At 42.2% G+C, this 22,717-nt stretch overlaps 2 protein-coding genes and 1 long non-coding RNA gene across 3 annotated transcripts; 1 reads left to right on the forward strand and 2 right to left on the reverse strand.

Annotated features, from left to right (window-relative positions):
- Positions 1-1,860: 1,860 nt before the first annotated feature.
- Positions 1,861-8,828, reverse strand: LOC135341756 (uncharacterized protein K02A2.6-like). The gene has a single exon (XM_064538414.1). The coding sequence runs from the start codon at positions 2,957-2,959 to the stop codon at positions 2,126-2,128; it is 834 nt and encodes a 277-aa protein (XP_064394484.1). The 5' UTR covers positions 2,960-8,828; the 3' UTR covers positions 1,861-2,125.
- A 1,006-nt stretch (positions 8,829-9,834) lies between these two features.
- On the reverse strand, positions 9,835-22,484 carry LOC135341759 (glucose-6-phosphate isomerase-like). The gene is made up of 21 exons (XM_064538415.1): positions 22,007-22,484; positions 17,850-17,940; positions 17,674-17,742; positions 17,550-17,618; positions 17,437-17,487; positions 17,356-17,380; positions 17,238-17,296; positions 17,044-17,190; positions 16,923-16,994; positions 16,820-16,864; positions 16,579-16,632; positions 16,422-16,526; positions 16,321-16,356; positions 16,182-16,265; positions 16,093-16,125; positions 15,913-16,042; positions 10,538-10,614; positions 10,361-10,489; positions 10,235-10,310; positions 10,110-10,176; positions 9,835-10,057 (listed from the first exon to the last, which is right to left on the reverse strand). The coding sequence occupies exons 1-21, from the start codon at positions 22,123-22,125 to the stop codon at positions 9,934-9,936; spliced, it is 1,662 nt and encodes a 553-aa protein (XP_064394485.1). The 5' UTR covers positions 22,126-22,484; the 3' UTR covers positions 9,835-9,933.
- LOC135341761 (uncharacterized) lies at positions 12,425-13,469 on the forward strand. The gene is made up of 3 exons (XR_010396630.1): positions 12,425-12,722; positions 12,949-13,024; positions 13,066-13,469. It is a non-coding gene; the product is annotated as an uncharacterized LOC135341761 (long non-coding RNA).
- Positions 22,485-22,717: the final 233 nt, after the last annotated feature.

Raw genomic sequence — 22,717 nt, forward strand, 5'->3', positions numbered from 1 at the left:
ACACTAAGGTACAACCAAGGGCGTATAAAAGAAGAGAGGGCCTATATGAGCAGAGTTAAAACGTGGGCGGTTGAATGTGCATGACTGTGCATGAAATGAAATTTCTATTTTTAGCACTTCATGCACCACCCACGTTTGAACTCTGCTAGTTACGTGTACTGATAGTGGACAGTGGAGTAGTCTCGCACAGCCAGCCCCGGATGTTTTCTATTTGAACGCTAGGTCGATTTTTAATCGGGGCTGGTGCGAGACTAATAGTGGAGTTGCATGCCTTTTATACGCCCTTGGTACAACTGTGCCCTCAGTAACATAGCGAAGTCGCAACCACATGCCGCCTACTCAGCCATTACTCATGGCCTCCTAATTAAATGGACATACCTCAGCCGGGTCGTACCCAACATGAGCACTTCGAACTAAACTAATACCACCTTCAAACAGTGTTGAATGCGACTTATACGACTAGCAATAACCATCCCCTCCAAGCTAGCGGACAAGGAACTGCAGCACTCTCTCACAGTCACCTCATCCCTCACTGACCACATCCTAGCTCAAGACAATGAATATGGATATAACGTGATCAGCAACTGAAGAAAAGAGAGGTGACAACAGGAACAGACAAGCAGCCTCTATACATCAACAGCTGGCTCCAGAAGGCAGTGGAGCGCGGCTCACAGTTCTCCCACTATTGGAACATGGATTCACACTACACAAGTCGGCCTTCCAAGAGCACTACGCTATGGCTGGACCCCAACTCACTTGCCCTCCAAATGCGACTGTGGCAAAAACTTCAATGTGGAGCACGCCCTGTCCTGTGCCAAAGGAGGTTTCCTACGTTAAGGCACAACGAAATAAGAGATACCACAGCATCCCTTCTCACGGAAGTATGCACCCAACCTACAACCTGTGAGCGCGGACCAACTCAACGGGGCCTCGGCCAAAACATACTTTGATGTGAGAGTTGTAATATCGTAGATGGACTTGAATAATTGAATAATAAAGAACTCTCATTCATAATAAACAACACAGGTATTTATACAAAAACGATAACTCAGGGAATATTCTAGAAGAGAGAATATGTATAAATATAGAATACAGACGTTACATCATAAGTACAGTAGACACAGCTTACAACTAACACCTGATATAGTCTATTCAAGTTATGTGCATGAATGTTCAAGACATCACATTCCTCCCCGCTTAGCTTGTAAGTTCATAAGTCGATCGACAGGGCGTCTCTCGTGAGTTCGTCTAAGATTGTACCTGGGTGCAGGTATTTCATCTTGCTGGTCTTCGGTAGGAGGAGTGGTGTTGGTAACTTCATCATTGAAGAATGTAAACCTATCATCTGGTGGCAATTGATCATTTTGGGAATCGGCTGGTAAGAGTTGGTCAATATGCCTAACAATAATCTTCCCGTTGTAAATCTTAACTTTGTACATGGTTGGACCGGAGCTGGTTTCAATCACTCCTGGAATCCATTTCTTCGACAATAAGTAATCTCTGGCCATCACAATTTGACCAGGAGTAAAGGTGCGTAGCTTGGCACGGTTGTCATGATACTTCTTCTGAAGAGACTGTTTGTCCTGTACAACTCTTTGCACGTCAGGCTGGAGCATGTCGAATTTAGTACAGACCTTTCTTTGGAGGAAGAGTTCATTCGGTGCTACACCAGTGGTGGCATGAGAAGTTGAACGATAGCTGGCAAGGAAGCTTGCAATTCGAGTATTCAAACTTTTTCCATCGTTCTCACTGGCCTTCATACTATTCTTAAAAGTTTGTACAAATCGTTCCGCCAATCCGTTAGTTGATGGGTGATAGGGTGCACTTCGAATGTGCTTGATTCCACTCTGTTGTACGAATTGCTCGAATTCTTGAGATGTGAACTGGGGTCCATTATCAGACACCAACTGTTCCGGTAGGCCAAATCTCGCAAATATTGCTTGAAGTGCTTCAATCGTTTTGGTCGAGTTGACATCATGATGACTTCTGGCCACTTGGAATGGGCATCAACTACTATAAGGAACATCTTTCCTAAGAAGGGGCCGGCAAAATCTGTATGGATTCTTTTCCATGGAGTTGTTGGCCATTGCCAAGTGTGAAGAGGTGCCGCTGGAGGATTCGATTTTTATTCTTGACATGGTAAACAAGATTTGGCTTGGTTCTCAACATCTTTATCTAGTCCACTCCACCACATATAGCTTCTGGCAATCGCTTTCATTCGCACTACACCAGGGTGTCCCTCATGAAGAGCTTCCAGCAATTTCTGTCGCAGACTTGTAGGGATGATCACTCGGATTCCCCATAGCAGGCATTCGTGTTCGATCGTGATTTGATGTTGACGATTGTGGTAGGCTTTAAACTCATCTGGAATTTGTGTTGGCCAGCCTTCCCTCACATATCTCAACAGTTTGCTCAGAACGGGGTCACGTTTGGTAGCTTGTTGCACTTGTTGAAATGTTACTGGCAGAGACTGCACCTGAGACACGTTAAAGAGACTGACAGCTTCTCCTCCATTGTCTGAATCGAGAACAGGTAGAGGAAGTCCATCTGCATTGCTGTGAGATTCAGTGGGCTTGAACTGTATTTCGTAGTCATATGTCGACAGAAGTAAGGCCCATCTTTGTAGACGTGCTGCTGCTAGAGTGGGTATGCCCTTCTTGGATCCAAATATGGCCGTCAAAGGCTTGTGGTCGGTAATGAGGGTAAATTTCCTTCCATAGAGGTATTGGTGGAACTTTTTTACTCCGAACACGAGGGACAGTGCTTCTTTCTCCAGTTGTGCATAATTCTTTTCAGTCAGGGTGAGTGTTCGAGAAGCGAATGATATCGGCTTTTTACTTCCATCCGGTAACACATGAGATATCACGGCTCCAATTCCATAAGCTGAAGCCATGCGAATGGGTAGGTCTGGGTTGTAATGGGTGAGCACGTCAGCTGATACTAGCTGGTCTTTGGCCATCTGAAAGGCATTCTGCAGTCCAATTCTACTTGTGGTTGGCTTGCAGTAGCTGGTTGAGAGGATGAAGCCAGATTTCGAATAAACTTCCCGTAGTAATTCAATAAGCCCAGGAATGAGCGTAGCTCTTGTACGTTGGTTGGGTGAGGAGCATTGACAATGGCATCTACTTTGTTTGGTAGTGCGCTAATTCCGTCTTTGTCAATTTTATGACCGAGATACTCCACCGACTTCGCCATAAATTTGCATTTTCCTTTCTTGAGTCGAAACCCGTGATCGGTCAATTTCGAAAACACTTGGTTCAAACTTCTGAGGTGTTCTTCTTCATTTTTGCCAGTGACAAGAATGTCGTCAATGTAGCATACGACTCCAGGGATTCCTTGCAAAATTGTCTCCATCAGCCTTTGAAAAATAGCTGGAGCCGATGCGATACCAAATGGTAAGCGAGTGTATTGGTACAGGCCTTGATGAGTGTTGATAGTCACATAAGGCATCGAGGACTCGTCCAGCGGAAACTGGCTTGAGACAAATCCAATTCGGTGAATTGTTCCCCATTTGCTAAGGTTGCAAACAATTCTTCGGGCTTTGGCAGGGGATACTAGTCCACTGTAAGTGCCTGATTAATGGTGATCTTGTAATCGCCACATATTCGAATTCGGCCTTCCTTCTTTGGTATTGTGACAATCGGGGCAGCCCATTCACTGAATTCGACCTTCTTAAGAGCGCCTTGTTCCTCAAGGCGGTCCAGCTCTTGTCCAACAATGTCTTTTAGGGCAAATGGCATTGGTCTAGGCTTGTAGAATTTGGGGTGAGCATCCTGATTGACATGTAGAGTTGCCGTGAATGGGTGTATCGAACCCAGCTCATCTTTAAAAAGGGCATTGTGGTCTTCCAGAAGCACCTTGGATTCAGTTTGCACCGTGGTAATTTGTTCCCAATTGAGTTGGATGTACTTAAGCCAGTTTCAGTTTCGTCCAAATAGGCTCGGTCCATTTCCATTTACGATGACGAGAACAAGGGGGGCTGATCATTGAAACGGCAAGGTCCATAGCTTTGCGAGTGAGAGTTCCTTCTCTGAGAGCAATCGTCGTTGAACAGCCGTAGGCCGCAAACAAACCGATCGCGAAGGGCTTCCTCGAGGTAATCCGCGAATTGACAGTGTGTTGCGAGTTTGCGAAGAGCTGCATCGTACTGGGTTGCAGTCTCTCCTTCGAGTTGATCTCTTTTGTGAAAGTGGTAGCGTTCCACAATGGTAGCTCTTTTGGGCTCGTAATGCTTCTTGAGGCGTTCGAAAATGTCAGCCAGTGTGACAGAACTTGGGAGTGCAGGAGCAAATAGATCTCGTAGAATTGCATAAGTGGCAGGGCCAACGATGCTGAGAAAAGTAGGCACTTGTTTGCCATCGCCAACTGAATTTGCAACGAAGAAAAGTTGAACACGTTCCAGATAGGAGGTGATAGGTTCGTCCATTGGGTTGAATGAGTTGAGAGTTCCTACCATCATAGAATTTGTTAATCCACAATCCTCGTCGCCAGTTGTAATATCGTAGATGGACTTGAATAATTGAATAATAAAGAACTCTCATTCATAATAAACAACACAGGTATTTATACAAAAACGAGAATATGTATAAATATTAGTACAACCAGTAGGTTGTACATAGGATTGACAGTGCAGTAGTGTGTGTTTTCAATTATTGCACAAATTTTGATAGAATACAGACGTTACATCATAAGTACAGCTTACAACTAACACCTGATATAGTCTATTCAAGTTATGTCCTGCAAGGGCATGAATGTTCAAGACATCACAAGAGTAGTCAGTCACATGTAGCAACATACAGAAAACACGAACTAGAAAAGAAACGGGCATATCAGCAAAGAGTCCAGGAAGTTGAACACTCCTCTTTCAAACCGTTAGTTCTATCAGTCATGGGCGTAGAAGGCTTCTACAAACACCTGAGCTCACTACTCGCCCAGCAATGGGACATCACCTACAATAAAACTCTATGCTGGTTAAGATGTCGCCTAACCTTCTCGCTCAGCCATCCAAGCAATTAGAGGTGCAAGATCGTCGGTGTGCCCATTGAGATCGACCTGATCTCAGCAGAATCCCATCTCATTAATATTAACAATAATAAATAATCTACTATTGTACGTGTGCCCTTGTCACTGTACATGCCATTCTCTAATAATTATTTTTACCCCACCTGGGGCCTGCAAAAAACAAACAAAAATGTTTCTCTCATCTGACTGCGACCTCAACGGGCAAACTGCGACCTTGGAAAAAAGGAAAAGAGCTATCATGCACTCCTGATACTCCCTAGTCCATGGTGGCCACACACACAGTAAAAAGAGACTTTCCAATAAAGTTATAAGACTTAGTGCTGTTTTATTAGAGCTCGCACACGGGAATTAGCTCTCCCAGTTCGGGCAAGGTCTCCCTCAGCTGGTCCTCCACATCCTCCAGTCTTCCCCTGTCTGGCACTCAACATAATCTTCTTACATCGTATCCTAGCTTGCTGCCGCTCTTGAAGCATCTATAACAACTCGTTTTAGCTAGCCTCAATGGTAGAAGCCTTGATCGCTGCTGTGGTGACAGAGTACTCGCAAGCTTTCACTTCCACGTTCTGGTCTCCGTCCTCCTACAGAGTCCGTCCTGAAGCGTTAGGGTTAGTTTCGCAGGACTTCCACTCAATTCTATCACATCAAAAAGTTATTTAGGAAGAGTACGCAACTCCAATAGACTGTATACAAAAGGCATTCCTCCAGACCTACGTCACACCGCAACTAGCCTCGATCCCAGGCTCCAATTGAACGCTAGGTTGCCGATTGTATCTGGGCGTGACCGGTACATAGTATTAATAATTATTACAATTACTTTGTGCTATGTCTAAAAATACATGTACAGTGATATAATGACACTAGATGTGGGCAATCGCTGTTTTTTGCAGAGTGTTATTGCACAAGCAGTACACCAAACAAGAGCTTCAAACAAGAGCTTCTCCATTGGATGTGCCTTGTGTGTTCACAGTGCACCAAGAGACAGTAGAATCCAGAGCCATTCCACGTCAGTAGTTTAGTACAAGTAGATTGGAGGGCAACTGCGTGGGTTGGTTGGACTCCGCCTAACTAAGTCTATACTACCGTATAGCGGGTATATTTCGAGGGTATAAATTTTCGGGGATGGACCATTACAAAGGATTTCGCGGATTTTATTTTCGTGGTCTGAGTTCCAGCCTTCTGGCGCATGCGCACATCAACATGCAGCGTAGTCTCATGAATCAGCCGCCGTTCTTGAGACTACATGCAGTGTACCTCCACACCGTTAGCCTCGAATCCATAATACTGAACACGCCTACTATTCATAAATTTTCGTGGGTATAAATTTTCGCGGTACAGGCTCAATCCGCGAAAACCGCAAACATTTATACCCTCGAAATATACCCGCTATACGGTATCCTCACACTCTGGCCATCAATCTCTTTGTATACCATGCTCAGACCCCTTCAGCTAACACTCTATAGCTGACAAACTAGAATAGACCTATGACATGAGTTCTTCGTGATTTAACCTACTATTATTCGCTCCAAGGCCTGAGCAACCACAGCACATGTGTATGTATGTCAACACCAGGCGACCTAGTGTTAAATTGGAGACAAATCGGCTTGGCTCGACGCTACACCGCAACTAGCAGGAATGGCAATGAATAGTAACTATTGCCTTTCCTACTGTCAGTTGTGATCACTGATCAGCACAACAGCATGTGGTTGTGACGTAGGTTGGAATATATGTCCCAATGAACTCTTGAAAGCACCGCAGGTGCTGATGCACGCATCGGTGGAGATGCCAAAGCTACATAACATAAAGCTACTAATAGCTTTTATACACGTACAAATGATGAACATTTTTGTTTGCTAGCATGCAAACTCAAGGAGTGGGTAATGATCGACTATGATTGTTATTAAGAACGATCGATGCCAAAAGTTCAATTGATGGCATGCCATCAGCAGAGCCTTGCAGCTAATGCAGAGTAGTAACACTCGGTAAACAAGTGAAAAGGTATTCCGAGTAAGCCAAATAGGCATTATTAAAATCCATGACTAGAAACCTATAGAAACTCTTACTTGCACGTACTTCGCTGTAGCAGTCTACACACACACAGACACACAAACACACTACCGTACACCTTTTGAGTAGAGAGTTATACATGATATTAAATCTAATAATTATGGGTACCTCGCTTGCGCATGTACAGCGAGGCATAATTATCAATAATTGTACTAAATCTATATTTTGCATGCTACAGCAATTACCAGAGGAGGTCCGACATGCGTGCACAAATCATGAAGTTCAATGCATTGATGTGTCATTGCGGTTACATATCCAGGCCAGAGGCAATTAATTTGGAAATAAATTGGCAATTTTTGCTGAGTCAGCAAAAACGTTCAGCTTTAAAAGCATGAGTAAACGGTCTAGTGAACCCACTGCTACTCTGAGTATGACGTATACCTGTGATCTTGCAATTGCTGCCTGTTGGCCATAAGTATAGGATATACCACACCTAAGAGGATATATAGGGTCCGAGTAGGTGTGGCATATCTGACTTATACCACGTGACCGCAGCACTATATAAAAGGACCTCCCCCTAGCAATAATTCAATCGCGATTCAGACTGCAAAAAAGAACAAGACTATGCCGGATTTTGCAGCCGTCAAAGAGCTAGTTGAGCAACATGTTGACTCCGCTCAAGAGTTTCCTTGGTACAAGCGTTGACCATTCGACGTCCCTTACTGGAGTTGCAAGCTCTTCTTGGATAAAATCCGCGCCCATGGACCCATGGAAGCTTGTTGGAGAGCACCTTCCGTGTTTCTGCCGTCGCTTTGTGTCTTAGTACCGTCAAGCATGGCTCTTTTCTCTTTGCTTACTTTCTTGAACAAATGAAAAAACTAAAAACAACTTGAAAACTGTGCATGCCTGGGGCTGTATCTATATATCCTACAGCTGTTGACCAATGAGATCAATTAGTGGTGACGTAAGTGGTGGTATAATTATAGGACTCTGAGTTTTCTGTAGTTGCTGTCAATTAGAGCTGTACTGACCATCACTTTTAATAATTCCTCTGGAAGCACTGAAGAGAGTATATGAATATACTTAACATGTACCGGTGATTAAATTTGAACTACTCTTCAGTACTTTTCTTGTGGGAAGCTATACACCATAATTATTCAGAAGATTAATTAAAGGTGGTACAGCTCAACGCCTGCAGTTCATGGAAGAAACTCTTTTAAAGACAGAGTTACCGCCTACTGCTACTCGACAACTGTTCTGCAAACCACTGTACATCAACGTAGCTATTATTTGCTGACTCGACACATAACAATCACGTGCTACGAATATTGTCAAGTCAGCAAAATGTGTAGATAGCTATCTTGATGCTCAATGCAGTGACCTTATACTAGCTACATAAAGTGTAATTGCTGCCTGAGGTCCATAGGACTCTACAAACGCTGAGTTTTTTTGGTGGGTGCACACGAGATCAACTTAATTTCACGAGATCAATTCTTACCAGATCAACTTTGCATGAGGTCAACTCTTAGTAGATCAACTCTCATAGAATCAACTTTTCATAGAGTCAACTCAACTCCCGAAATCAACTTTCCAGAAATTTCTAAAGGTGTTTTGACCTTTATTTTTAGCTTACTATAATTTTAGTAGGTTGAAAGGTATTAAGTAAAAATACAAGCTAGCACAGTTCAATTCATCAAGACAAACCGAGGAGGAAAGTTTAAGCATACAAAATAATAGATGAAAATGATTGCAATTCTGGAGGTGCAAAAACCATAAAAGCAAGAGCCACTTCAGAGGGTTTGAGTATGGTTGTAAGGAACGAGCATGATCACCCACCCAATCCAGCTGAGATTATACCACTCAAGTTGCCATTGCAGGAATGAGGAAGAGAGCCAGAGATGAGAATAGGTTCTAGGATAGAAAAGCAACCCTCATCCTAACATTTAAATGGATCGAATACATGCAGAGAATGCCTGCATAGAAGAGGGATTGGAAACGGAAGTGAGTCTACATAGTGGCTCTGGGACCATCCCTCATAACTCCCGCAAAAGCCCAGGAAACTTATTGTGTCCAAAGCGTACATCTCAGAGCTACCCCCCCCCTGATAGTAGGTATCAATTGGAAACAAAGAAAATATAATCTCGATTGTCGTGAAGTAGCTAGAGGTACACAGAGCGCTTTTTCATGCTTGTGTTCCTATAGTTGGGCGGAGTCCAACCAACTGTGTAGTTGGTTGGACTCCGCCCAACTAGTGTTCCTATAGTACCTTTGACATGATATAGCTAAGGCTTTGTAACTAAATAGTGTCCTGTGTCCCAAATGGCCTCAAGTATTAGAGAAAGTTGATGTTTAGCAGCAGAACTGCTCGTGGACTTCTTACAGAGAGCAAAACGAGAGCAAAACAATTCTCATGAATTATTCATGTTTAGCCCTTGTGTTAAAAAGTAAGCCTCGATTAAAACCGCGGAGATACACGGATGGTACTTCGAGGGTACTTCCGTTTCCAATCACTCTTCTACTCTATCTATGTCTGGAGCTAGCCACAGAAGGAAAAGGGGTCAACACAGCGTACTTATCAGCACTTTAATCTGTAATTCACTATTAGTGAGAGTTGACCTCATGCGAAGTTGATCTGGTAAGAATTGATTTCGTGGGAGTTGATCTCGTGACGCAATGTTTTTTATCTGAACGTATTTGCTGACTCAGCAAAAATTGCCAATTAATTCTAATTACATCTAGTTGCTGCTCCAGGCCAAATGCACTAGCACTTGTAGTGATTCGTGCAGCATGTCTGGCTAATTACATATACATAATAATAAATTTCAATTTCATGCTCGCCACATATTCTGACAGCCTACACTCCAGCCTACACTCCTATTTGGTCTGAGTTATAATTATGTTTCTCTTCTATTTTGTTTGAGCTTTAATGTAGTTGATAAGACCATTAGTACTGGCATCATGTCCAGTTGCTTGCTCCTTCCCCTTCAACTCAGGCTGGATAATCTTAGCAAGCTGTTTACCAAGCTCCACCCTGTGTCAAATTTCCCATTATAGGTTATTGGTTATTAGCACATTGTATTTACCCCCATTGATCGTATGAATTGATGTTCCATATGGCACCCTGTGTAAAAATCTTGTGCTCGTACAAGGCTGGAAAGATCATAACATAGAAGTGCAAATGGTAACCTTGCAAATGTTTATAGCTTACCAATCAGCAAACCAAGGCTATACGGAGTGATTTTTTGAAGTAAGATGGAATTAGTTGGCTTGTTCCCACTGAAAATCTGGCAGTAGGATTAAATGACTTATTACGAACAATTATTAATTGAAATACCTTATGAGGTAAGAGAGCGTCCAGCTCTGGTCCTTTAACACCAACTTTGACGAGCTCATCTCTGGCCTCTCCACGTGTTTTTCCACGCATTAATGCTTCAGTTTGGGCCAAAAAGTTAGCAAGAAGAATCTACATGTTACATCGATAAAAAATATGTATAATTAACAGGTTACCCACCTCATGATGCAGCCCGTCAGCCAGAGGATTCTGTGTTTCCACAGGGGCAATAAAATCGCACGGGATAACCTTTGTACCTATGACATTCCAGTGAATAATTTCATAACAGAATACGGTCAAGGTAGCGTAATATCTAAATAGACCTTATCATTTTATGAGCTGAAGAAAGCAATTAGTGTTGATCACACTTGGTTTACTTCCGAAGTAGTTTTAGCCACACCCACCGCCCACTTTACATGTAAGTGATAGTAGAATTTGCAGTTTTCTAATAAAGAGAAAGTTTAGAACAAGGGCTCCCACATGGTAGTTGTCTGAAATCCAACTGGAGGTGTTCATGCAAGTAAAGTTGGTTTATACTGCAGTAATTATAGTTTAGAAGTGCAAAACACTTATAGTTTAAGTTGTGTGTTTTATGTCAAGCTAGGTAGTAACTCAGTAAATCTACATAAGATAGTATATCCAAAGCTATCTCACACCTCCTTGCTCCTCCAAATGAGTTCTAAAAGCTACTGAACAGCCTAGCTATAGAGTGTTATATGTACGCAGATGAAGGATAAGGTCTATAAACCAGCTAGATAGTACTAAACTTGCATGAAGAATATCTCACCTCCAGTTGGATTTCGACAATGGCCCTTGTTCTAAACTTTCTTTGCGAGTGCATGAATAATATTCATGCACTCTTGTCAACACTAATTGCATTCTTTAGCTCATAAACCGATTAGGTCTATTTTCCGTATTTACGGTATAACTGGTAATGGTGGTTTTTACGGTTGAAGTTCTCTGACCACAAATATTTTGCCCCATGAATGAACGGACATTGCTTAGCAATCATATTATCCTCTTAAATATATTGCTTAACAATGAACGTTTTTTGCCATGGTATAATTATTACTGCTCCATGAGCTCCTCTAGGCAGTGTTGTCTCTATGAAATGCAGTAGCAGGGTGCTGAGAGAGTGCGCGACACAAATTTTATACGCCCACGTACCAGGCCCTCTTTTTATGCGCAAAGCTGTCAATCTCAATAGCTAGTGCTGCTCAGCTCCCAGATAATTTTTAGCTTAGGGGGGTGCTTGAGCCCCTAACTAGATACGCCACCATAGGGGCATTGGTGCTACTGCTATTGTACCAATCTCCAGATCCCATGCTGAAATAATGTAGAACCTAGCTGCAAAGATGATTTGTGCATGAAAAGTGCAGATCTTCAAGCATCACGATCCCAGTCATTTTCTTGCAAACTAGCCAGAGGAGGTAGGACACACATGCCTCAGTAATTATTAACAATCTGTGCATGAAAAGTGCGGCATCCCGATCCCACAGCCATTTTCTCGGATGGTGGGATCCTGGCTGAAGTTACCATCAAAACAAGTGGTTTTCACGGCTACTATGGAGAGCAGGTTGGTTGCCGTCTTAGAAAGTGATGTGAGCTTGGCATAGCAGTTAGATACTGGCACAGTATGGCTGAAGTTACCTAAAGCCCACCCACCTACCCAATAATCTGAAACCGTCCCTTTTACCTACTTAGTGAAGCAAAAAACGTTTTTCGTGCGTATGGTGCATTCCACAGCTGACCACAAGTAGTTGCAAACTAGTTGTCCTATGTTGTCTTATAAAAGGAGTGCAGTTGTTACCAGAGGAGGCTGGACAGGCGCCACACGCACTCTCCATTAATAATCTCATGAATACGCTTAAAACCGATCCTTTTGATCCTGCTGAGTCAGCATTTTACCTAACTCTTCATTCTTGCTTGTCTATCTCTCTTGTATTATATCTCCTGTTAGTTAGTAGTTAACAATAATTGCTATACCTGCTACATCAAGACAAGAGTAAAAAAACAAAGCCAGTGCAGGAATAACTCTATGTAATCTAAGTTTCTGGCACATTGCTTCTAGTTAGCCTCGATCCCAGGCCGAGTTTTCGCTTTTATAACGGTTAGGCGAACAACTAGGCCTGGTACTAGTTGTCTGCGCATGCGTCAGTCGTTCGTCAGATTCTGACGAATGGATATTCTCGTTCACTTTCGTGACATTTATCGTGTACTAGAAGTCAGTTCCCGTTTTATCATTATTGGAATCGATTGGAATGGCTCTTAGCTGAAGCTTCTCTCTTCTCTGAAGCTTAGAAAACATTATTCTGAAGACTAAACAACAAGGGAAGAGGTATAAAGCTTTGTCAAGCTTGTTAAGGTCAGATATTTTTGTGTGGGCCCTATGCTATCAAGTCTTGTTCATGTTTGGCAAGATCTACTATAGTTTCATCATTAATATGGTGGATCAAGTGAAGAGTGTGAGCTAGAGAACTTGGTGCTGCCATCATCAGCTCGTCGACAATGACACTGTAACCTGTTTAATATGAGAAATTGAATATGTATATAGATCTACACGTGTTTAGAATGTCTACTTCTCTGTACAGGAGCAATGGCTAATGTCCAGCTATCCCAACAGTGCTCCTCTTGGCTATACTAACGGACGAGACTGGACAGTTTGAAGTAAGGGTTTAACCGTCTTTGATATTGTCCTATATTCACAGGATTGGAGTATGACCTGCTCGTTCGAGCGTTGCTGGGTAGCTCAGAGGCATCAAGAGAATCTACGTTTTCAAAATTTAACTGATTTACGAGTTGGGGCCTAGAATCAGAGAAGTCTAGCAGCCTGCTAAATCTTTTTGAAACGTAATTTGAAGGCATTCAATCATCCTGAAGTTGCCTTGGGTCACTGTAATCGTGCTGCAGCACAACTGGCAACTCCCCAGGCCCTTGTAGCAGCTCTCTATGTGCATAGTTTGTGTACTCACTCTGTGCATTTTCTGTGTACAAATTTCGAAATATTTTTGCCGACCACAAATACAACGAAAATTTGACGCATGCGCAGACAACTAGTACCAGGCCTAGTTGTTCGCCTAACCGTTATAAAAGCGAAAACTCGGCCTGGGATCGAGGCTATGCTTCTAGTATGACTATGCTACTCAGTTTCTAGTTTCACTGGGTATTTTTAGCATCAAATTACTACTAGTATGGAGTGCTAAAATCGCTTGCAGGCTTTTGACTTGGCTGAATAGCTACTGTTCTCTGCATGTTTCCATATATCTCTCCATGCACACACATTTCCTCCGTAAAACATTATGACGCGTGTTCAACCTCCCGAGTTAGCGCGCACATTGGATATATTGGCTCAGTACTGGGGCGTAAGTCACTACTGAGCCAGTATATCCCACGTGCATGTGTCACATGTGTCACAAGTATTACTGAAATCGGTTAACCTAACGTACGTATGTATGCCACACATGCCATGTGACTGATGATGCATATCCCGCCTCCTCTGCTAGCTAGTGATGCAAGTGTTTGTTATTAGTATTCTAACCACATGGAATTAATTATTCCCTCCCACTCGACCATTTATTCCCGCGTAATTCCTAATGCTGGAAGCTGCTCAAAATTATGCGGATGAGCAACACTACAGCAATATCTTTACTGTTGCAATGGGCATCGTTCACAAAATGTGCACTACAAACTCTTGAATTGTTGTTTAGAGGAACTGCCTGATTTTAAGAGTCCACACTTTTAGTAGTGCTCAGTGGGGTAAACAATGAAATGACACTTTTCTTTCTCAGTCCATAGATATAAGAAGGGAGAGGGATAGGAAACGCTACATAAATAGCATTGACGATCTGCGTTCGTTCAATGTTTTCTTCTTTACTTCCTCCAGCCCATGCTTTTAGCTAGTACTAGGCTATAAACTAGCTACTGAGCTCCATGTATTAGCAATGGCTAGTGGAACAGTCACAACAAGGAAGCAGCAATAGTTAGTGAAGCAGCTGAGAGGAGCTCTGTCTGTACCGTTGAGTATTCCAGTACAGTCACAGACATGATAGAGAATTATGGAAATGTAGCAAAGTTCTGTCGTAAAATAATTACTGTGCCGATACGATGAACCAACTATCAATGAATACAAAGAGACACCTACATTCAATCATTGCATGATATAACTTTCTAAATGAGTACACAAAAAGTCTGCTTGTCACAACCAGCTTACTAAGACAAAAATGAACATTACTTACCTACCTAAAGCCAAGTGGCTTTGATTTTGCTTGCATACAATGCCCAGCTACTTAAGAAAGAGGGAATCATTAACATTTTGGGCTGTAGTCACAGCCTCTCCTTGTGGAAGGTACACAAAGCCACTAGATAGAGCCGAAACGATAATACAACAATCGAAAAACTGCCTTCGAAAGCTTTCAAGCTCTTGGTGAGATACACATGCAACACTTCTATATGATGCACAGTAGGCGTGGATGCTCAGCACAGGACTAAGTCCCAGTGGGGAGCTGTGAATGATAGTAATAACATTCCCCGCCGGGTTGGCGGGGTGTCTAAAGGCAAAACATTACACAGAAGTGATTGTGCGCACGTGCTCTGTTTCCCATCCCTCTCCCTTCTATATCTATGCTCAGTCATAGCAGTTGGGAACAACACAAATTGCACTAGTTGGGCTAGTCTTCAACATCGAAATTTTGTATTGTCTGTGGACCGGCACAGCTTCATTCTCTCGAGTTATTGCTACAGTGAAGGCCTCTTCTGAATCTTTCATAGCATCATCTGATCGCACAAGCTTTCTATTCAACTTACAAGCTGTTTGCACTACTTCTTATTCCGGCTCTATAAAGTACAGACACATGATATACCGGCCATTTCGTTTGACACGGATTGCTAGCTAGATGCTTACTGCACAAAACTCACCCTCGATCAAGTACGGCCACTCGCTATTCACACTGCATGGCCAGTGCTGGCTGCCCCAAACTAGGTTTTCAATCATTTTATACGTTTATTACGGCCGGATGTGGTGTGGTTTGGCTGGATTACACTTAAATAGAGAGCAGAATGATTCATTATCCTTTATCCTCAAGATAGTCATTAAGATTCGAGGTAAGGTCGTTCTTAAGCTGCGGCTATTTCCTGAAATACAGTCACCTCGCTATTCCGGCCAAGCTGCTCTGTCCCAAGGGTGACCGGATTATCGAGAGTCCACTGTATACGAATACTAGTCCCCTTTTTTGGTTATTGGTAGCCGCAAAAGTGAGGAAAAAACAGTAAACCTGCACTGAGAAACCACCATGGTCGATCATTTCCGTACTCTAACTGCATTCCCTGCTATGCAAATGTAATTGTAATGTGTGTATTGCTGTCTTCACCGAGGCATAAGCAAATGGGGTGATTTCAATCTACATGCTTAGGCGTGGATTTCGACGTACCGTATGGAGATTAATTCAGGATAGTGACTATTGCGGTAGAACATTTCCTCTAGAAAGCATCATCAATACCAAAAATACAAACATTTCCACCGTACGAAAATAACCTTGCCGGTACGGTAATTATTATACCTTGATGAATTAGCTGATAGAAGGCGTGCTGACCATTGGTTCCTGGCTCCCCCCACACAATTGGCCCAGTTGAGTAGTTAACACTTGCTCCGCTACGAGTCACACTTTTCCCGTTTGACTCCATATCTCCCTTTGAAAGTGACGAACGACAATAGTCTACGCTATACTAAATAAACAAACCTGCTGAAAGTAGGCAGCAAACCGGTGCAGATACTGTTAAGACCGAGTAACAAAATCAACTCAAATGACGACACTTATATTCATTATACCTGGTCATAGGGAAGCAGGCCATGACTTTGAGCACCGAAGAAGTTATTGTACCAAACACCCAGCACTCCCATGATGACAGGTACCTGTATGCAATTAGATAAATGAAAAACATACAGAATTGATTGTTGACACACGTACATTCTTCTCTAGGGGGGCAGTACGGAAGTGTTCGTCCTGCGCGATAACCATTACAATTCAGTTTGAACCCATTCATGGATATATAAAAACATGTAACTTACAACAAAGTGAGCTCCAGCAAGAAGCTGCTCGAAGTTGTCCATGCCTATGTTGACAGCAATTGAGAGTCCAATAGCTGACCACAAGGAATAACGACCACCAACCCACTTCAAAAGATATACCATATCATTTATAGCATCAAAAGTCAAGGTTACTTACGTCCCAAAAAGTAAACATGTTCTCTTTGGCTATTCCGAACTTTGTTACTTCAATCTATGGTTATAAGAATTCCAATTGTCAACACTCGAGTCGAGTCGGTTACAGTGCTAGAAAAGACTCTAATATAAGCGCAGAGCTCTACTATTGACCCCACTAATGCAACCCTAATATTCCAGTTTCTACGGTAAAGCATTGCCACATCTAGCCAATCCAGTCACCATAACCTACAGAATCACCTCACCTCATTTGTTGAAAGCGCAACAAAATGCTTGGAAACAACAGAATCCTAGGGGTAAGATAGTATTTTGACCACGTACACATATTTCTATACACCACACACTTACATCCTTTGCTGATTGAAGAAGCCACTTTCGAGCAGACTTAGCATTAGTGATTGTTTCAAGGGTTGTGAAGGTCTGCAGAAAAATCATCACAGATGCATACAATATTGTAATAACATCAAACCTTGGAGGCAACAATGAACAGTGTGTTTTCTGGATTCAGGCTGGAGACGGTCTTCGCAAGATGAGTGCCATCGATGTTTGACACAAAGTGAACATTGGGTCCTCCTTTCCCATACGGCTTAAGAGCCTCAGTGACCATGTAAGGACCCTACAAGACAGGAGTTACAAGAACTGGATACAATTGGCATGCTATACCAAGTCTGATCCGCCAATCCCAATATTCACGACATCGGTAATCCTCTTACCAGAGTATCCTGTGCAATTAATATGGATGAACATGTATGCAAATGTAGCACGTACATGTACTACTCACCTTTCCACTCTCCACTACGCACAGCCTAATAATGAAGCAAAGTATATAATGCCGAAACATAAATATAATACTATTAATTACCTGTGTGAAAGACTTCATTTGCGCAAGAACACGATTGACATCAGGCATAACCTATGGAGTAATATGGATGAAGTCATGCCAGTTTCACTATACATACATGTAGATTCACTCACATCTTTCCCAGCGACTAGAATAGGCCTGTCAGAGCGGTTCCGTAGGGCAATATGCAAGACTGCACGATCCTACAGATTGTAACAAATCAAAGACAGTCACGTACAGTAAGATCATCAATATCACCTCTGTGATGTTGATTCTCTCCCCAGAAAACATTTTGTCTCTCAACTGCTCAACTCCACGCGCTCGTGCCTGTAGAAAGAAATAGTATGTACATTGTAAGTTAAAGGAGTTACTTTACACAAATCCACGTATGATTGTAAAATAACAACAGCTCAGCTGTATAGTGAGAAACTTACCAGGTTGAAAAGGAGTTCCAACGTCTCCTTTTGAATTATATTCTTGGAGAAATCAATAAGCACCTTTCCATCCTTTCCATTGAGAGTAGCACTGGACAGATTGGTACATTAATTAGCACACACATTGCACTTACATGTAGACAAACTTAACTAAACTATCCATGGAATAATGAAATTATTATTATTTGCACAAGTAAGTGAGCCCCGCTTACTGGATTGATCGAGCTCTAGCTAGCTAAGTTTTATTGTGTAAAACTCATTGTTTTGTAGTTTTAGGATTTATTGGAGCTTAATGACCCAGCTCAAGAGCAGCAACCTTGAGGTGAATAGCAGTTTCCTTTCAGGACAAGGGACAGGTGTGCTAAATATGGACAGTTGGCACCTATGCAGATCAACCTTTTGATCCTTGTACCACAGTGTCTAGCTGTTGTGCCTAAGCTATCTACGGCCCTGAGTTTGAATGGCTCAGTTAAATGCTGCTGTTGCTGATACACATTCGATCGAATACTACTTCGAGTGCAGATATAGCTAGATCACGAACAACAGTTGCACCCACGCATTGCGTATGTGCAGATCAATGTTTCGCCTTGCACATGCTAAAAGCTAGTCAGGGGGGAGACTGCCTACAACCCTGTAACCGTATTATTTTTATAATCATAGGTTGTTGGTTATTGTCTAGCCTCGATCCCAGGGCGCACTTCCTCAAAGAGTGGGCCTGGTAGCGACTGCTTGCGAATGCGCTAACCATTAACCAGATACCGACTAACGCAGGATAACAACAGGTATGCTCAGTAAAACAATGACGCCACAACAAACGGAAGTAGATTGAAGGAAGTAGATAGAAAGTTCGATTGAAGGTTTCTAGCCCATCTGATAGCTACCCGTAGCCTGCTATGCCAACAAAAGACTCACAGCTTGCAACAGTGTAGATGATAATCGTCTGAATAGAGTAAAAGCTGACACTAGACAGGCCACACCTCTAATACCTATACCTTAAGATGATATATTTTCACAGGTAAATTTCTTTGCGTTCTCACTGTTTAGCTCATTTTGCTGGTATTTAAGTCAAGTTGTGAAATAAATGTTGGTATTCATGGTTGTAATGAGTTCATTGCATTTTGCAATTATCTGCGAATACACTTATTTCTACTCTCATTCGCAGAAATTAATAGCAGTCGCTACCAGGCCCACTCTTTGAGGAAGTGCGCCCTGGCATCGATATTCTTACTCTCTAGCTTCCCTAGAACCTCCCTGAGGTTGTCTACGAAGATCTTGTAGCAATTATAAAACAGTCACTTTTCTTTCGACGATTCTGATGGAACCGTACCTCGAAGCAAAATATTAAAAATACCACGTGGAAGAGCAGCTCAATGCGCATGTGCTGGTACCTATTCGCTATGAAGCCAGAAAGGGCTCTCATCTACCTCTATGATGGTTGGATGGTCGTGATATTTTGAACTGGGTTTCTGACAGACTATGGCAAGTCTTTAAGTCTTTTTTGGCAAGTCTTTAACTTTGTGCTTCCAACTGCAACCATAGGGCCATCATAGAGGTAGATGTGAGCCTCTTCTGGTTTCAGAACAGTGTGCAAGCCTTCTCGACAACGCAATAGAGCCACAGCTTCACAGGAGACAGACTATGGCAACTTCCAAGTCTTTGTATCACCCATGCAATAGAGACCAGGCCATATTTTAAGCTAAGGTAGTACTAGGCTATAAACTAGCTACTGAGCTCCATGTATTAGTAATGGCTAGTGGAACAGTCACAGCAATAGTTAGTGAGACCCCTCCAAGCAGTATAAAAAGCAGCTTGGACAGGCAAATTCTTGAGAGGAGCTCTGTCTGTACTGTTGAGTATTCCAGTACAGTCACAGACATGATAGAGAATTATGGAAATGTAACAAAGTTCTGTCGTAAAATACTGTGCCGATACGATGAACCAGTTACTATCAATGAATACAAAGAGACATTTACCTAGTACATTCAAATCGTTGACATAACTTTTTAAATGGGTACACAACGAGTCTGCTTTTCAAAAACCAGCAAAAATGAATATTACTTACCAACCTAAAGCCAAGTGGGTTTGATTTTACTTGCATACAATGCCCATGCAGCTACTTAATTAAGAAAGAGGGAATCATTAATATTTTGGGCTGTAGTCACAGCCTCTCCTTGTAGAAGGTACACAAAGCCACTAGATAGAGCCGAAACGATAACACAACACTAAAAAACCGCCTTTGAAAGCTTTTCAAGCTCTTGGTGAGATACACAACGCTTCTATATGATGCACAGTAGACGTGGATGCTCAGCACAGGACTAGGAGTCCCAGTAGGGAGCTGTGAATGATAGTAATGACCATTCCCGTTGGAGGCGAAACACGAATCAACTTTTGGCATTACACAGAAGTGATTGTGCGCAAATGCTCCGTTTCCCATCCCTCTCCCTTCTTATATCTATGGTACAGTATTGCTAGACCGGCGGCGACAGCCCCTCGCGTGCGTAGCGCGAGGGACTGGCAAACTGCCTATCAGTCACTCGTCTCAGCTGCAACGAGCATTGCAGCCTATCAGATTGCTCAACGTCATATTAGCCCTGTAATTGTAACGGCACTTACACTTCAGGGGATTCAGTACATTCCATAGTAGCTAAATCTCATAGCAAAATTTAACCACATTATCTATAATGATATTCATGTTTGGTAGTGTTGCATGATCTATACACTTCCGCTGAGACGAGTGACTGATAGACAGTTGGCCAGTCGCTCGCGCCAGTCTACAGTATTGCACTGCACTGCACTCTCTGCAAACGGTTACTTCAGTCTGTTGTAAGAACTTTTTGTTGGACTAAACGTATACATAAGCTCAGTGTTAAAGCCTTGTACTTGTCAAGTAAATGAATGAAATGTTCGACATAAATTATACTACAATGTATATTGTACTGCTATAGATCCTGTAGAAACTTTTCAACAGAAATTCGAAGACATTTGTGTTCATTCCCAATGCTAAGAAGAGCAGAAAACAAAACTAAACTAACTCTCTGATAATTATGTTTTTGGTATAATTATTTTTTACTTTGTATATGATTGGCACTTTGTATACGATTGGCTGAGATTTTTGTGGCTGGTTCATTGACGACGGAAACAATTATTTTATTCATAATGATAATAGTGTGCAGTGTGGATTATAAGAAATCTGACAGGAACTGACTTATGTCAGACCATAACCAAAATGCTCTGTCATTGTAGTATCTTGTTCTGCCATGACTGTCGCAAGGCCCGACTAATGAGGAAAGTCTAGGGTCTGAGACATGGATCTACCATGCATTATTATTTATAGCTCATTGACGTTCATTCTGATAAAATATGATATGACAGTCTAATTATTAATAATTAATATGCACAAGTGAAAATTTAGTCATTGAACCATCCTATAAGTATTCAGCCAGTGAAATGGTTGACTCATTTTCATCAGGACTGGTTGTAGAGCTAGATGTGCTTGTTTTGCTCAGATTCGCAACACAGTCATGGTATAGTGTTTAGTGATCTTTCTCAAGTTCAATGGACTTGCCTCTTCCTACATAAACTTGTCTCTTAGGCTGTTTGACAGCTAAATGCTGAGAAGAGTGACAGTTAGAGGGCATAGCTAGCTACTTTACAATCTATTCTTAATTTCGCACGTGGCTATTTAGCTTGCTGAATCAGCATCCAATAGCAACTAATTAGCTTGCTGAATCAGCATGCATAGGGCGCATCTTGCGCAACTAGATCTCGAGTACTGGCAGGTCATTGTGGCAGCCCAGAGCTAAACTGACCGGTTATTTAGGTTCTTGGGTTGGTAAATAGCCGAATGCCGACCGTTATAATCCACACTGGTGTGTCGTACAGGATTTTGAAGTAGAGGGGGAAATAAGTAGAACATTTTGCTAAAAAAAGGTCAAAAGGTTATTTCAATACCCTGTTAGTATGTAAAATTGCCAGCTATGGACCCCAACTAGTACCTGAATGCACATTTCAGGGGGAGAAATTGGAGCGTGCAAAAATTGCTGGCTTGCAAGTCTAGTCTAATTTTAACTGCAGTGTAATATTTTCTCTGAACCATGCTTGATAGCCAATACCAGCAACAACCTATCAACCTATAAATTTTAAACAAACAAGTTTACCTGAATTCCTTAAATCTGTCCGGATTTTCTTCAAACATTTTTCTCATCTGCCAATCTTTGGCAGCTTTGTAGTGGTTTTCGAGTGCTTTCCACTCGGGAATATCCACAAGAGATGACATGATAAGAGTGCAGCAAAGCTCAGAGGAACACGTACTGTATTAAACTTGCAGAGCACAAAATTAATAGCCCTTGTTTCTACTCTTGCCCGGAAAGGATCTATGTATAAACCACACCCACGGACAAGAAACCATGTATATACTCCCGGAGGAGGTTGGTCACGAAGCCAAAAAGTTATCTGTAATGTACGGTGGCCCTGAGTGCTACTCCAGTTGGTAGTTGGCAGTTGGTAGTTGGCAGTTGGCAGTTGGTAGTTGGCAGTTGGCAGTTGCAGTTGGTAGTTGGCAGTTGGTAGTTGGTAGTTCGCAGTTGGGAGTTGGCAGTTGGTAGTTCGTGACCTAAGATGTCAGACCGGAAGTAGTGCGTGGGCGTATTTTCGTACAGTAATTCAATGGTAAAAAACGGGACCAGAAAGTGAGTGAACAAGAAGGGCTTTCCGCAAGCCCTGGAAGAGTCTAGCAAAACAACAGCTGTTCCCAAGGGTAAAAAATAGCGTAGAATTTGATTTTTATAACAGTTTTTTATGATTTTAGCATTTGATGCTTGTTTTGTGTGTGATTTTTTCTTAAAGGTGATCATCATTTTGGCAACCAA

This window comes from Halichondria panicea, chromosome 9 (assembly GCF_963675165.1).
Source record: "Halichondria panicea chromosome 9, odHalPani1.1, whole genome shotgun sequence".
NCBI lineage: Eukaryota > Metazoa > Porifera > Demospongiae > Suberitida > Halichondriidae > Halichondria > Halichondria panicea.

What these genes read in the sequence shown, in the direction of transcription:
- LOC135341759 (XM_064538415.1), bottom strand. Translation starts at nt 22,125, where the DNA reads ATGTCATCTCTTGTGGATATTCCCGAGTGGAAAGCACTCGAAAACCAC. An exon ending in AGAGAATCAACATCACAGAG is followed by an intron (nt 17,619 to 17,673) that starts GTGATATTGATG and finishes TACAATCTGTAG; the next exon opens with GATCGTGCAGTCTTGCATAT. An exon ending in ACGCTCTCTTACCTCATAAG is followed by an intron (nt 10,311 to 10,360) that starts GTATTTCAATTA and finishes TCCTACTGCCAG; the next exon opens with ATTTTCAGTGGGAACAAGCC.
- LOC135341756 (XM_064538414.1), bottom strand. Translation starts at nt 2,959, where the DNA reads ATGGCCAAAGACCAGCTAGTATCAGCTGACGTGCTCACCCATTACAAC.